General features: G+C 33.1%; 1 protein-coding gene across 1 annotated transcript in view; it reads left to right on the top strand.

Annotated features, from left to right (window-relative positions):
* The window catches only part of Dbx, a 35,217-nt gene that overhangs the window by 12,405 nt on the left and 9,300 nt on the right, over positions 1-13,512 (top strand). Inside the window, exons 3-5 of the mRNA XM_064220024.1 lie at positions 6,935-7,054; positions 8,891-8,962; positions 9,941-10,086. Of these exons, the coding sequence (XP_064076094.1) occupies positions 6,935-7,054; positions 8,891-8,962; positions 9,941-10,086 (338 nt within the window). The remainder of the gene's footprint in view (positions 1-6,934; positions 7,055-8,890; positions 8,963-9,940; positions 10,087-13,512) is intronic.

Below are 13,512 nucleotides of genomic sequence, written 5' to 3'. Positions count from 1 at the left end.
TACCGATACACGTATAACGTTATTTAATTAACTGTTATTCGTTAAACGACTCCCCGTAACGATTCGGCGCCAATTTTTCGCGCGGAGTGTGAAAATAATTGATTCCGAGGGGACGCTGGACTCTGGTGTATTGAGTGTGACTTGCCGTTTTGTTTTGAGGTTACATTTTAGCTGGTGGCCTTTTTCATGATTGATAATTGTATTTAAAATAACATATAATTTTTTTTTGTTATTTAATGTAAATATTTAAATTTTATAGTCAAAAAGTTTAGGTGTGTTGTAAAAATGTTATTATTAATTTTCAAGTGTAAATGAAAAAAAAAAAAACTTTTTTTATTTAAGTACGATAATAAAATCAATTTTGAAATGTCACGGTTTAGTATTTTATTAAAATATGTAAAGCTACTAACGGTTTTTAATGTAGATTCTTCCAAGAAGCTCCTATAAGAAACTCCGAAATTATTATTTCCCGCCAATTTATATAAGTACCTAGGTATGTACATCCCAAGAATTAAATACTTTATTTAATATATTATACATTACACTTATTTATTTTCAACATAAAAACTACCACTGAGAAAAACCCAGTGTTTTTTTGGCTTATATTATAGGTAATTGATTCAAATTATTAATAAAGTATAGAAATTATTCCCCAGATGCGATATAAATACATTATTTTTTATTTCAGCCCTCAAGACCACCTACCTATCCAATAATTGTATTGTATCTTTCACACACAAACGTTCCAGTACTTTTTTTATTATTTAGCATCAAAAGGAGTTTGAATACTTTATAAAATTAGATATAAAATAAAGCGCGTTGTACACGAACATATATTTTCCAACAATTAAATAAGATTCGTATGTTAATTGAATACAAGCGAATTATTATTTATCTTAACTTTAATCTTTTTGGCTATTATAAATAGTCCACCAGTAGCAGAAATAAGATCGGTCGTTATATCTTTAAAAATACGCCAAGTGTCAAAACAAACATATTTCACACAATTTTTAACGATCTGAAAAAATGTTTTCATTGACATCTAAAATAAAAAAAAAAAACAAAATGTCACCACATTCGAACCATATTAAACATTCGATAACAATGAAAGAATATAAAATTAACAATTACTAATACCACACAGCTAACAAAACAGCTAATAAAATGGGCAAACAATATAAATATTATTTTAATCCCATACAAAGTCGAATCGTAAAAGATAATTCATCTATTGTTGAAATGGCGCGCCCGCCATGTTGTTTTTTACGTCATATTTTTTTTAGGATTACCGTTTTGTTAGAAGCATGTTTTATTGCAATATTTTATTCGTATTTAATATTTTCTCAAGTGTTCGTATTAAGGCACGTCTTTTAATGTTCTTTGTTGGCGAGTTGCGGATTATGGTTGCGATTTACGATAAAATATATTAATATTTCATTGTATTGCTATCGTTTGTTCAATTGACTGTTAAAATGTTGTATATTGGATCTTTTATATTGGACATTGTTAGTTGGGCACGATGTTCGTTTCCTTAGTATCTCAAATACTTAGCTCGCCACTTAATAAATTGAAAACGGTTCTAACCTACAAGTAACCATCTTGGCCATTGTATATTTGTAAGTTAAAAAAAAACAATTGTTTTATTAAGAAGTCGAATATTAAGTCTTGCTTAATAAAGACTATTTTTTTAGCCGACCTTCTATATCAAAACCTTCTATATAAAATCAAATAATTATCATTTATTTTACTCAGTAATAGATTATGTTTTAAACTAAATAACAATAATTTAATGTACGCAATTAAAAAAATATTAACATAAATACCTACAGGTATATTAAATTTTCCGTTAATTTTATCGAAAAAAAAAACAAAAATCGTTACGAGACAAAGTTTTATTTGTTAAAATAGGATTCAAAAATGTATATTTTTTTATTTTGCAAGATTTTTCTAGAAAATAAAAAAAAAGTTATATAAAGGATAATACTATTTAAACACGAGCAAGAGCTAACAATAAAGCAAATGATGTCTCAATTTCACAGCACACCCCATCCCTTAAGAAATTAATACGTGAAAATAATTAAAATCACACCGGGAAGGGATGCTTGAGGGCGAAGTTTTCCGCGACAACGCCTCCACAGCCCTTAATGCACCCTGAGGGCTTCGATTATAAAATTAATAGGTTTATTTAATAATTGATTCGTATATTTAACTTCCAATGAAATTAATTTAAATCGCTGTTTTATGGAAAGAAATGTCTTAATCTTTGACAACTTTTTTTTCCAAATTAACAAATTTCCTCTGACATATCATATATATCTTAATATGTATATATCCTTTGGTGTGTCTGTCTGTTATTATAATTGAGTTTAGTGGTTTTATGTGTCTGTATGTGTTTGTTATCTCACAGCGTCACAGTTACGAAATATCATTACAATTTTAATTGTTTTATGTATGTTTGTTGGGTATATTTTTTGTTTGTGAATTCATTACGTCCACTATCGTCATTAAAGATATTCCTGGAGTACGCAAGCCCGTCTCGAGGTATCCACTCATCAGATATTCCACCAACAATACTTAGTATTATTGTGTACTAGTATTAAGAGTGATTAATCTAGTGTACCTACAGGCTCCAGGGACATAACTTCTTAGTTTCCAAGGTTGGTGGCGTATTGGTGTACTTTTTCTCTTTTATGACGTAAAAAAATACTAACCACACGGGCCGTAGCCAAAGTCGACTAGGGGTTATGTTAAGTAGATGAGATGGAAGAAGTCGTCGGGAACTTCCGAGGGGGCAAGTGTTGAGGAAGATTGCCGTTCGGAGTACCTAAGTGATGACTGTGTTGAGATCTGTAATATATCAAGAGTAGGTAGTAGACTTATTAATATTATCTGAAACCGGGTTATGTTGGATTCTTGCGCAACCATTGCGATGGGCGTCTTTCGCACGGACTTGAGTGTCTGCAGTATCGTGTCAATATAACGCAACCGTATCTCGTCTCGTGAATACCTAATTGAAAAAAGTAATAAACCAATGTATATCTTATACCAAAAGATGCAGCGAGAATTGGAAAAGGTTTAAGAATAATACATTATAATTAGCACCGCTTTGCAGTTTCCCCACTGTGCTCTGCAGTTGTAACAAACGTGAATTTATGATTTTATTATTGTAAATATAATTGCATGGCCGAGTGGTTACAAAGCGTTACAAGCGGGATGCGGGTTCAAGCCCAGGTAAACACGACTGATTTTACATGTGCTTAATTTGTGTTTCAAATCCATGTCTTAATTCGTGAGGATTGCACATGATTTATTTCAATGAAAATTATCCCACATTTGTCCACCAAGCCGCATTGCAGCAGTGGGTGGAATAAATGGCCTTAGCCCAGCAGTGGGATGGTAACAAGCTGTTACTAAATATAATTATATTTATCAGACGATACACAGCGCAGTGCTAAGGAGCCACTCGATACTGTACGAACATAAACGTCCAGAGCCGCCGATCGCAAGTAAAGATCTCAATACAGTTCACATAATATAGGTTTAAATTAATACACGGAGTCAAAAACAAAACACTTTGAACATGATTAATGGTATTACAAAGGCCATACAATATATAACGCCCGGCGTGCCTTTGACAGACGGGGTGGTAAGAAACAGGGTGACGGGGTGTGGTCTAAGATGCGAGCTGAGGGGAAACGGAAACTGACTCATATATTTTTAACCGACTTCAAAAATAAAGGAGGTATTTATGTATGTTACATTGTTAGAATTCAATTATATCTGAGTGTGGTGATCCATTTAGACTTCCAAGCCTTCCAATTTCGTAAGTGTATGTTTGTATGTTTTTCCAAGAATTTCTCGAAAACTAAAAGTCGTATCGAGATGATTATTTTTATTTCTTATTTGATCGCGTGAATAACAATTCGAACGGGTTTCCACTATTGTCTATACTTTATACTAATATTATAAATAGGGAAATAACCCTGTCTGTCTGTAAATGTTGAAAAAGATTAACTACTGAGTTTCTTGCCGGTTCTTTTCGGCAGAATCTACATTCCGAACCGGTGGTAGCTTCACTTAATATAGTTTTGGGAAATGTGGATTCAAAAGTGCTTGTAAAAGCCTTATAAAATATATTTTGTCTATGCGTTTGTTGCTCATGTCCAAAGCATTGACCCAAATTTGATAAAACTTAAGGAAGGATGGACTACTTTTAAGCCTAACCTAACGTAACACCCGACGAACAATACCTTGAGCGAAGCCGCGACCAACGAGAATTGTTTTTCTTTTTATATTCGAACGGTTTTAAACGACCGATTATCGTAATCTATATTTAGACAGACAAAGAGAAAACCTTTATTGTTTTTGAGTCTATTCACGACCATTACTGCTATCAATAGAATTGAAAAAACATATAAAAAATTCTTAAACATATCTAAGTTGGCCACTAGATTCTACTGAAAAGTACTTTATAAATTCAAAAACCATAAGTTATCTATACATCGTTCTGAATACTTTGTTTTGATAAAAGTGCAATTTTATAAAAAAAATGGCAAAATACATGTTTGCACCTGTTTATAGTTTTGTTGTCAATTTAATAAAATTACGGAGAGGTTTGGTAACATCGCGTGTTGGCGACAAAATAGTTGGCAATACTTTTAATTGTGACGCGTATTTATTAATACGATTTGTTATAAACGAGTATAAATGCTTAAATTGTACTAAATGGTTGAGTTTTTACCACGACATTGAAGAAATGAACACAAATACGTAGATTTACAAATAAAGACCTAATAAATAAATATAAGCATTTTTATAAACAATTACTTGAACGCAAATAATTTCCAATCCAAAAAAATACTGTATATTAAATATAATTTACTCTACACCAAACTAAAAATATAAAACTATTTTCTGTGATAGCTATGTATAGTTATATACCTACCTGCCTACTTAATAAGTAATTTTGTTGCTCAAATATTTAGTATGAGTTTCAAGTATGGCCGGAGTGACGTCATCGTAGGTATAAAATTAATGAACATGCGGAATCTAGCCTCGTTTTAATCTGTCCTAACCGCTCGCAGCTCGTAAGTTGCGTCGGAAAACGTAGGATACGCTTTCTGTTTATAATAGCGTTATACGATTAGGGTGTTCAGCGATTAGTCGATCGTTTTATGCTCGTTTGAGAGGCGTCTTTACTTAATGGAATAATTGACAAAGTTAAATTTTTTACTTATACCACTTTGCTTTAAGATCAGATTCGATTTATAGATATTTAATTTTTTAATTCGATGACTGATTCACTGCCTCGTTGATGTAGATGCTGGTTTTTAAGGCCGCAGATCCTGAGCTACTGGCTCTTCATGAGGTTGGGTCGTTCAAAAATTCTTCGGTATTTCTCTCGAAACCATTGGTGCTGCAATATTAAACATTTTACATCGCCAAAGCGACACTCACCTTGGAAGTTTATGCAGTTGCTGGTTCCCGAGGCCGGATTGGGTCATTCAAATATTTCATTCGAGATAACTGATAGTGAGTGGTCACCACCGCCCATAGATGTCTATGGACGGTGGTGTAAAAAATATTACAATACCCTACAGCACCAATGCGACTCTAACGTTGGAAGTTAAGATGTTATGTCCATTATGCGTGTAGTTAAACTGACTTGCCCTTCACAGCCCAACACAGTATTGCTGTTTTGCGGTATATCTGAGTTTTTACTTACCCAGACGAGCACAAAGCCCTGTACCAAGTAAACATAAACCAATACACTATTTTAACGCGTCTACACTTAAAAGTTATATTTATTATATAATGATATATTTTTTACATTAAGATCTTAGTCCATAAAATATATTAGTATAACGCAATTATCGAATGTGCCAAGAGTGATCATTATTCATCATTAAAAATTTTCAGCCCTGGCAACGTTAACAGATAAAACAATTTTTGTAACGAACCAAATAATTTTGGGCTCTGTACATATTTGAACTGCGATCGGCTTATTAAAAAGGAACTATTTTGTTATGTCTATTTATATAGGTATTTTAATCATAAATACTTTTTAATATATAAATGACATTATAAACCCAAGGTACTAAGTTTACAAGCCATAGAGCTGTATGTTAAATTAAGTATCTATTTTAAGTTACAAATATACAAAAATAAAAGTGTATTGTTTGAAAATGTGTGCAAATAGTGATCGCGTGATGGATGGATTTCCTTGATCCCTGGACAGTAAATGAGCGAGGTTCCCGTCACCAGTTTATTTAACACTTTCTTACATTTTACGGCCGAGTTCTTGTTAGAGTATATAACTAAAATGTTCGTTCATTATTCGATCGGACAAATACTATTAGAAGTGTCTTTACTGTAGGGCTATTCTGTAACAAGAAACTCGAATCTCACCGCAGAACACGAGTGTTAAATGTCAGAATGTGTGATACGACAGTGACTATGGTAATTATATAATTTATAGGCCACACTTATGAAAATGGCGTATCACTGTAAGTTGATTGTTAATCACGAGTGAATTATTACAGAATCGCACTGCTGATGAGATTAAACTGATGTTGATTTTTTATTTTTATTGTAGTATCGGGGGTTGTTATTTTATTTGAATTGAACAGTTAAGACACCCTTAAAGAGCGATTGCTTAGTAAGGGAGCTGTAGGTATTTAGTCACTTGTTAAGTTGAAACGGCGCTTGCAATCATTTAATATTTTTTTTCTCAAGTAATAGTCTCTACGGACAGAGAAGCACGGATGACAGCCTTTTGCGTAGTTTTTCTATTATTTGGTTTTTGATATTCTTAGTCTTTTTGGAATCAATGATTATATATTTTTAAAGTATACATATGTGTATATATATGATATTATACATTGCACACTTATATTTTTATTATTAGAATACAAATAAATATTTTTGTTAACAGAATACCGCCAACCGGTCCTTGGGAATCCTTGGCCCATCGCGAAGCCCATCGCCAGTCGGCCTATACCTGTCCAGCATCATCTACAGCACCTGCTGGCCCATTGTCATCACCCCTATTTAGGTAAGGACCATCAAATCTGTGTTCAGTTTAATGCAAAGTAATGTATACGACAACTGTCTAAAATATTAAAGTTTTTGATGCTCTTGGTACCACATTACTTATTAAGTAACAAAGAAAAATAAATCGTATTCATATACATAGGTTAAATAATCGTAAACTAAATGAATAACCACCCAGAAAGTGACAGAAATTGTAAACGTGGAATGTCGATTGAGATTGTAATGAGTAATATTCATTCGTGAAACTCAGTCTTACAATATTCATTAAAATCCTGATTCCTAAACTAAGAATGCCTGTGTCTCAGAGGTCAGTAAAAGGTAATAGTAAATATTGGGGTAAGGACATTTTGAGAAGTATTGTTATTCCTAGCTCCCAAATGCCTGATGGTAATAGTCGCTCCACTCCAAACCCTAGCCTTCCAACTGCCTAAAAAAATGCAATCACACAGCAAACTACATCAGTTGCTCTGTCTCTGCCAAACGGTGGCGAAGTTTATTAAACTCATCAAAAATAAACGTCATATATCAAAAATTGCGTCAAAACAATTCAATTCTAATTAGAAGCACGTGTATTTTATATTTTATTGTAAGCAGTCAACAAACCGATTTCAAGATCTGTTTTCATTGCAAACAACAGACCGTTTGGTTTACAAATAGTTCTCTCCTGTGATTGTTGTGTTCTCGACCCTAAATTCTTCGATCGACATTAAAAATCCGCAGCAATACAAAGAGATTACGTCGGTGTAACAGGGCGTTACAATGAAAACACTGTTTATAAGGGCATGATTAACTATGTATGTTTTATAGTAGGCCAACCCACTGCTGGATTAGGCCTTCTTTAGATAGGGTAATAAGAATTAATTTCGGTTCAAAAAGAAGCAAATATTAACCAATCCTTACATCTCCAATGCGTCCCCAACTAGATATGATGTCCCTTGTGCCTTTTACACTGACTCACTTACCTTTCAAATCGGAACAGAACATAACTGCTTGTAGTGGAATATCTGATGAGGGGTACCTACCCGGGTTTGCATAAAGCCAAACCATACTTATAAAGATTTCGCGGTGTTTAGTTAAAAACTGATCCGCCTCTTTCTGTCAAATTTGATTTAACATTGGAAAGAACAGACAGCCTTAATAATCACTCTCTTTGCAACATTTGTAGGTAAACCGTAGGTATTTTAAAACCTACGTGACATTTAAAACTTTAATGCTAAATTACTGATGTCCTCTACTTTAGAAGAAGTGCTCCTCGCGTTCTTATCACTGCATTGTCACGGTTTCAAAAATGCTTGGGTCACTCCCGTGAGAAGTCAGGTGTCAAGGTAGTCTTATGTATGTACCTACATTAACCACTAACCTACCTTCTTGTATGCCATCTCGCTTCAGTGTTCATTTACTATCGTGGAGTTTCGTGATTTAGTGAGTGAACACATCTATATTATACTAGTTTACGCCCGCAGCTTTGCTTGCGTTTTAGGGTTTGGTAGTCAGGTACGGTACTATTCCCACAATATCTTGAAATAGTAACAAATATCCATACATACAAACTTTCGCCTTTATTACATTAGTAAGGATTTAAAAATTATGATAGGTGCCAAGATTATATTGATGATAAAAAAGCGTGGAGTTAATGCTTGTTGACTTCCAGGCAGGAGACATAACATACATATATAATTGTATTTAACTAACGTGACTGTATTCTTAGATGTTGAAAAAGAGTAACTACTGAGTTTCTTGCCGGTTCTTCTCGGTAGAATCTACATTCCGAACCGGTGAATAAAGTATATTTTAATTTGATTTGTAATTTTAATTTTATTGATTATATATTTGACAGTGAGGCCTGCGCAGGCGCATACACAAGTGTTCCCATTGCCCGGTGGGTTTCCCTGGGCGCATAGTTCTAGAGGTAAGATATAATTACATTTGTATAACTTAAAATCCAATCGCTAAGATATTTCACGGCGTGAATTGGTCACGTTCGACTCGTAAGACAAAACAACAATAAACAATCGACAACCTTTATAAAAACATTTTCTTTTAATAATAGTTAATTATAACATTCATTATAAGTTGGCATAGTGTTTAAATATTAAGCGTGTGTTGAGTTAAATGATGCCGTCTTTTTCCTTCTTTAGTCAAATAAATGGCGAGAAAGAGGGATATCACTGTTCATCAAACACCCACTTTAATTATACTATTTTTAAATAAACGCTATTAAAGTTTTATAATAAATGATTCCCTAATTCAAAGCTACATCGTCTCGATCACGGTTCTGTCCGAAACGCGTTCGCTCAACGATCGGCCACTAACGGCCAGACACTAACGCCACACTTATACCTAAAGGAACTCTTACATAAGTATCTGCATTTATAGTTAAGCAGTTCATTCATTTCACATTGAAAATAAGTCTTTAAAAACTTTATTTAACTGAACATCTCATAAACAATATTTATATGCATAGTCTATTCCAATCAGAGAAGGAATAAAGGTAAACAAACCCTATATTAACATAACACTAATATCCTACTTAAATACTTATATCCACTTTAATTTTAACGTTCCGATAACAGTTTCGTTGACGTTTCAAACATATTTTTTTCATAAATCCGTTATGAATATCAAAGACTGTTCAAGCTCTCGAACAATGATATCGCGTCAATTTGATATCAAATGTTGTTTATTTGGCTTGTAGTTGGAATAGTGAGATGCGTAGACGTAGAAATACGTACCCATACGTTAATAAATAGGACACTATAAAGGTTACACCCATCCCATGTTAATAAAATAGTAAGACCACTAAACTCGTACGATTACATTGTATTAAAGTATTTAATAACAAAATAACGTTGTATTCGTTAAATATTATTTTTAATCTGTTATGAAGGTAAACCAAGACGTGGAATGATGAGAAGGGCGGTATTCTCGGACCTGCAAAGAAAGGGTCTGGAGAAACGGTTCCAGGTGCAGAAGTACATCTCGAAGCCGGATAGGAAGAAGCTGGCTGAGAAACTAGGACTTAAAGATAGTCAGGTACTGTAACCTTCGAATCTTTGAAATAAGTACTAAGGTTGTATATTGTGTTTTAACTGCTCCTATAAAACCCCTATATAACGGGATAAATTAATATCAGTAAATATCAGTAAATAATCCAGATGTAATTAAAAATGCCCAGTGGTTAGAACGCGCGCGTCTTAACCGGTGATTTCGGGTTCAGACCCAGACAAGCACCACTGGATTTAATGTGCTTAATTTGTGTTTATAATTCATCTCGTTCTCGGCGGTGAAGGAAAACATCGTCAGGAAACCTGCATGTGTCTAATTTCAACGAAATTCTGCCACATGTGTATTCCAACAACCCGCATTGGAGCAGCGTGGTGGATTATGCTCCAAAACTTCTCCTCAAAGGGAGAGGAGGCCTTAGCCCAGCAGTGGGAAATTTACAGGCTGCTAATGTAAATTAAAAATTAGTTTAGTACTGACAACGTTGGCAGATAAAATACTTTTTGTAATTAACCAAATAATTTTGGTTTCTATAATTTGAAATGCGATTGGTTTTTCAAAAAGAAATTACATATTTTGACAGCTTTGCTTTGTTATGTCTATCTATATATGTTAATCACAAATAGTTTTTAAACATTTAACTCGCATTTTAAAATTAAGTTAGGGCACTAAATCTCCAAGCCATAGCTGAACATTATATGATGCAGCTATTTTAAGTTACAAATATAGATATATAAAAGTTGATTTTTTTAACATATTTACGTATACCATCATATAAAACTAATTTCTTAAATCATAGCATGTTTTAATTTTAATTATATTTTATTAAAATAATTCTCATGTTACAAATTCCGAAACTTAAAATCATAAAGTAAATGATGAAAGCGAACGAATATGATATATCAAATATTACTTCCATGTTCTGGGGGAGCGTGTTACAAAAAAATTCTTCATCCCCCAACAAGGGGTGCGTCAAAAACAGCCGCGCCTGCAAGCTCCAACGATTACATATTATTTGCATTTTGAGATTTTGTGTACAAAGCATTTGTAGGTTTAAGATAATACGACAATTGATCCGTTATTTCGATATGGGGGTATTTACGCGAACATATCCACTGCGTCGAGATTTTTACTTACTTTTGCAAAATAATATTACTTTTATTAAGTGGCGTAACGAACGTGACCAAATAACGTTGTGACGTTATAATTAAATAACGAGAATGCAACGATGTTTTATCTTTTTTAATCTGCGATATATTTTTACTGGGTTGTCAGATTACAACAATTCTTGTTTTTTAAAAAGAAGATACCTTAGGGATGTTACTATCTAAATTTTACCAAGATTTGACAGTGGGATTCGTGAGAAAATCTTTCAAGATCAAACTCCTATATTAGCTAAGACACACATATCTGCACGACATGTTGGCAAATAATTCCTCACCACGTCAACCGCTTCGGTGATTATTTGTGTGTTGCAGAGGTTCAGATGCTTCAGAAGTAGTATATCATATATACATATTTTGTTGTCTATGGACACTTACGATTTTGAATGATTGGAAGATTTTTTTCATCGATAATCGTTATCTTGCCATTTTAATAACTTATTTTTGTAAACGGTCGATTGTTGCCTTTAATTTTAAACAGATACTAGAATGTGTAGAGAAATTCTAACGTTGAGGAACACTGAGAAATGATTAGGTACCTAAGCCAAATTTTAAAGCGGAGTCGGGCATTGCTCCTTCTAAATAAGTTAAAACTTCATCCAATCACTTGGGTTTAACGTGTTAAATAACTCGTGTCTATTTGACCGTCTCATTTCGTTTCATCGACTTTTTTGCTTTATTAAATACGCTAGCAAGAAAGTGTGCAATTAAAAGAGTATCCGAATTCTATACTTACCTATTGTATATCTCACTGATATCATCATTGGCTCATTGGCTAGTCATAATTACTTCTGTAACAGCTACTGAAAGATTAACAATCACTTATACCTATACATGGATTGCTTGAACTGCTCTATAGCCTATTCCAATATCCCTATTGGAAGTAGGAAAAAAGATAAACAATCCTTAGATTTACGTATTTCATGCGATTTGCTAATAACTCGGCTATAGGTATTGTGCGCTACTAAGAGTTTATGATTAGTACATCTTTATTTATAATACAACACTGTTACACTTAACTACTTATTTCCACTTTAATTCTACTTCCAAAATTCCGATAACAGTTTCGTCGACCTTCAAAACGCAATTTTTTCGCAAATCCATAGTGAATATCATAGATTAATCAAGCTCTCGACCAATGATATCGCGTCAATTTGCTGTCAAATGTTGTTTATTTGGCTTTTCCCTGTTATGGTTGGAATAGATGGACGTACAAGAGACAAAATATATTATCAGTCACGATATATATATCCCAAAACGATGATCAAAACCTTATAATATGTTCAATATTACCACATCATGTTTTAAATAAAATTTTCACATATTAAAAATTCAAATTTAACGAAAAAAAAACGGCCAAACGCTTATGATATTGTATTGTTATAAAATACAATTTCTGATTTAATAAAGCCCATTCAACCCAACGCTGATCTAAATAACCCGCTAAACCATTGAGACGATCATTCCAACCCAATAAAAACACAAATGAAAAAGAAATTGCGCACTAAACAAAAAGTTCATTTCTATGACACCTATAAATTTACAAAATAACCTCTAAACTGCTCAAGACAGGGCGATCTAAGCGAAATGGGAGTATATTTAACGTATAAGTTAGAAAGAGACGGTCGTATACTCCGTGTTACGTCTTAAAACGCGATTCTATTGGACGATTTGTATCGTATAAAAGTGTATCCGCGCGTCGTATTGGTCGTTGAGCGCTTAACTTTTTTTGCGTTTGGTTTCTCGTACCGGCCTTTTTATGATATCTGATTTTTATAGGATACTTCCAAGCAGGTTTTACTGTTTATTGAATGTTTTCGGATTAGGCAGTTCGAATGTGGTTTATGGTCTACTGTTTTTGTACATTTGTTTGATATAAAGGTGCGTTTAGATATACGATTTCACTCGTCGATTAAATTTCGTACTTTTTTTATAATTTCGTAATTGGGCTTACATGTAAAAACAACACGAAAAAATCTGTTGGGTTTTTTGAATTGAAATAAATATATACTAATATTAATATACACTTGTATTTTTCTGGAAAAATATAAGGTCATCTATGAAAGTCCATTTCAATGGTATGTGTAGTACAAATTTAAAACAAATCTTTGTTATACATTTTCCATACGATTGGTAAATAGCTCTACTATAATATTATGCTATACAAACTATTCTTAAAGATATGGTACTTGATTTATAACAAGACACAATTTCACAGAACGCCGTAAATCCAATTTATTTTCACTTCCAAGCTTCTGATAACAACTTCGCTTCTATTTAAGTCGTCATTTTT

The sequence above is a fragment of the Vanessa tameamea genome, chromosome 30 (genome assembly GCF_037043105.1).
Source record: "Vanessa tameamea isolate UH-Manoa-2023 chromosome 30, ilVanTame1 primary haplotype, whole genome shotgun sequence".
In the NCBI taxonomy this organism is placed as follows: domain Eukaryota; kingdom Metazoa; phylum Arthropoda; class Insecta; order Lepidoptera; family Nymphalidae; genus Vanessa; species Vanessa tameamea.
The sequence above is the reverse complement of the archived record's forward strand: the minus strand, read 5'-3'. Positions and strand labels throughout refer to the sequence as shown.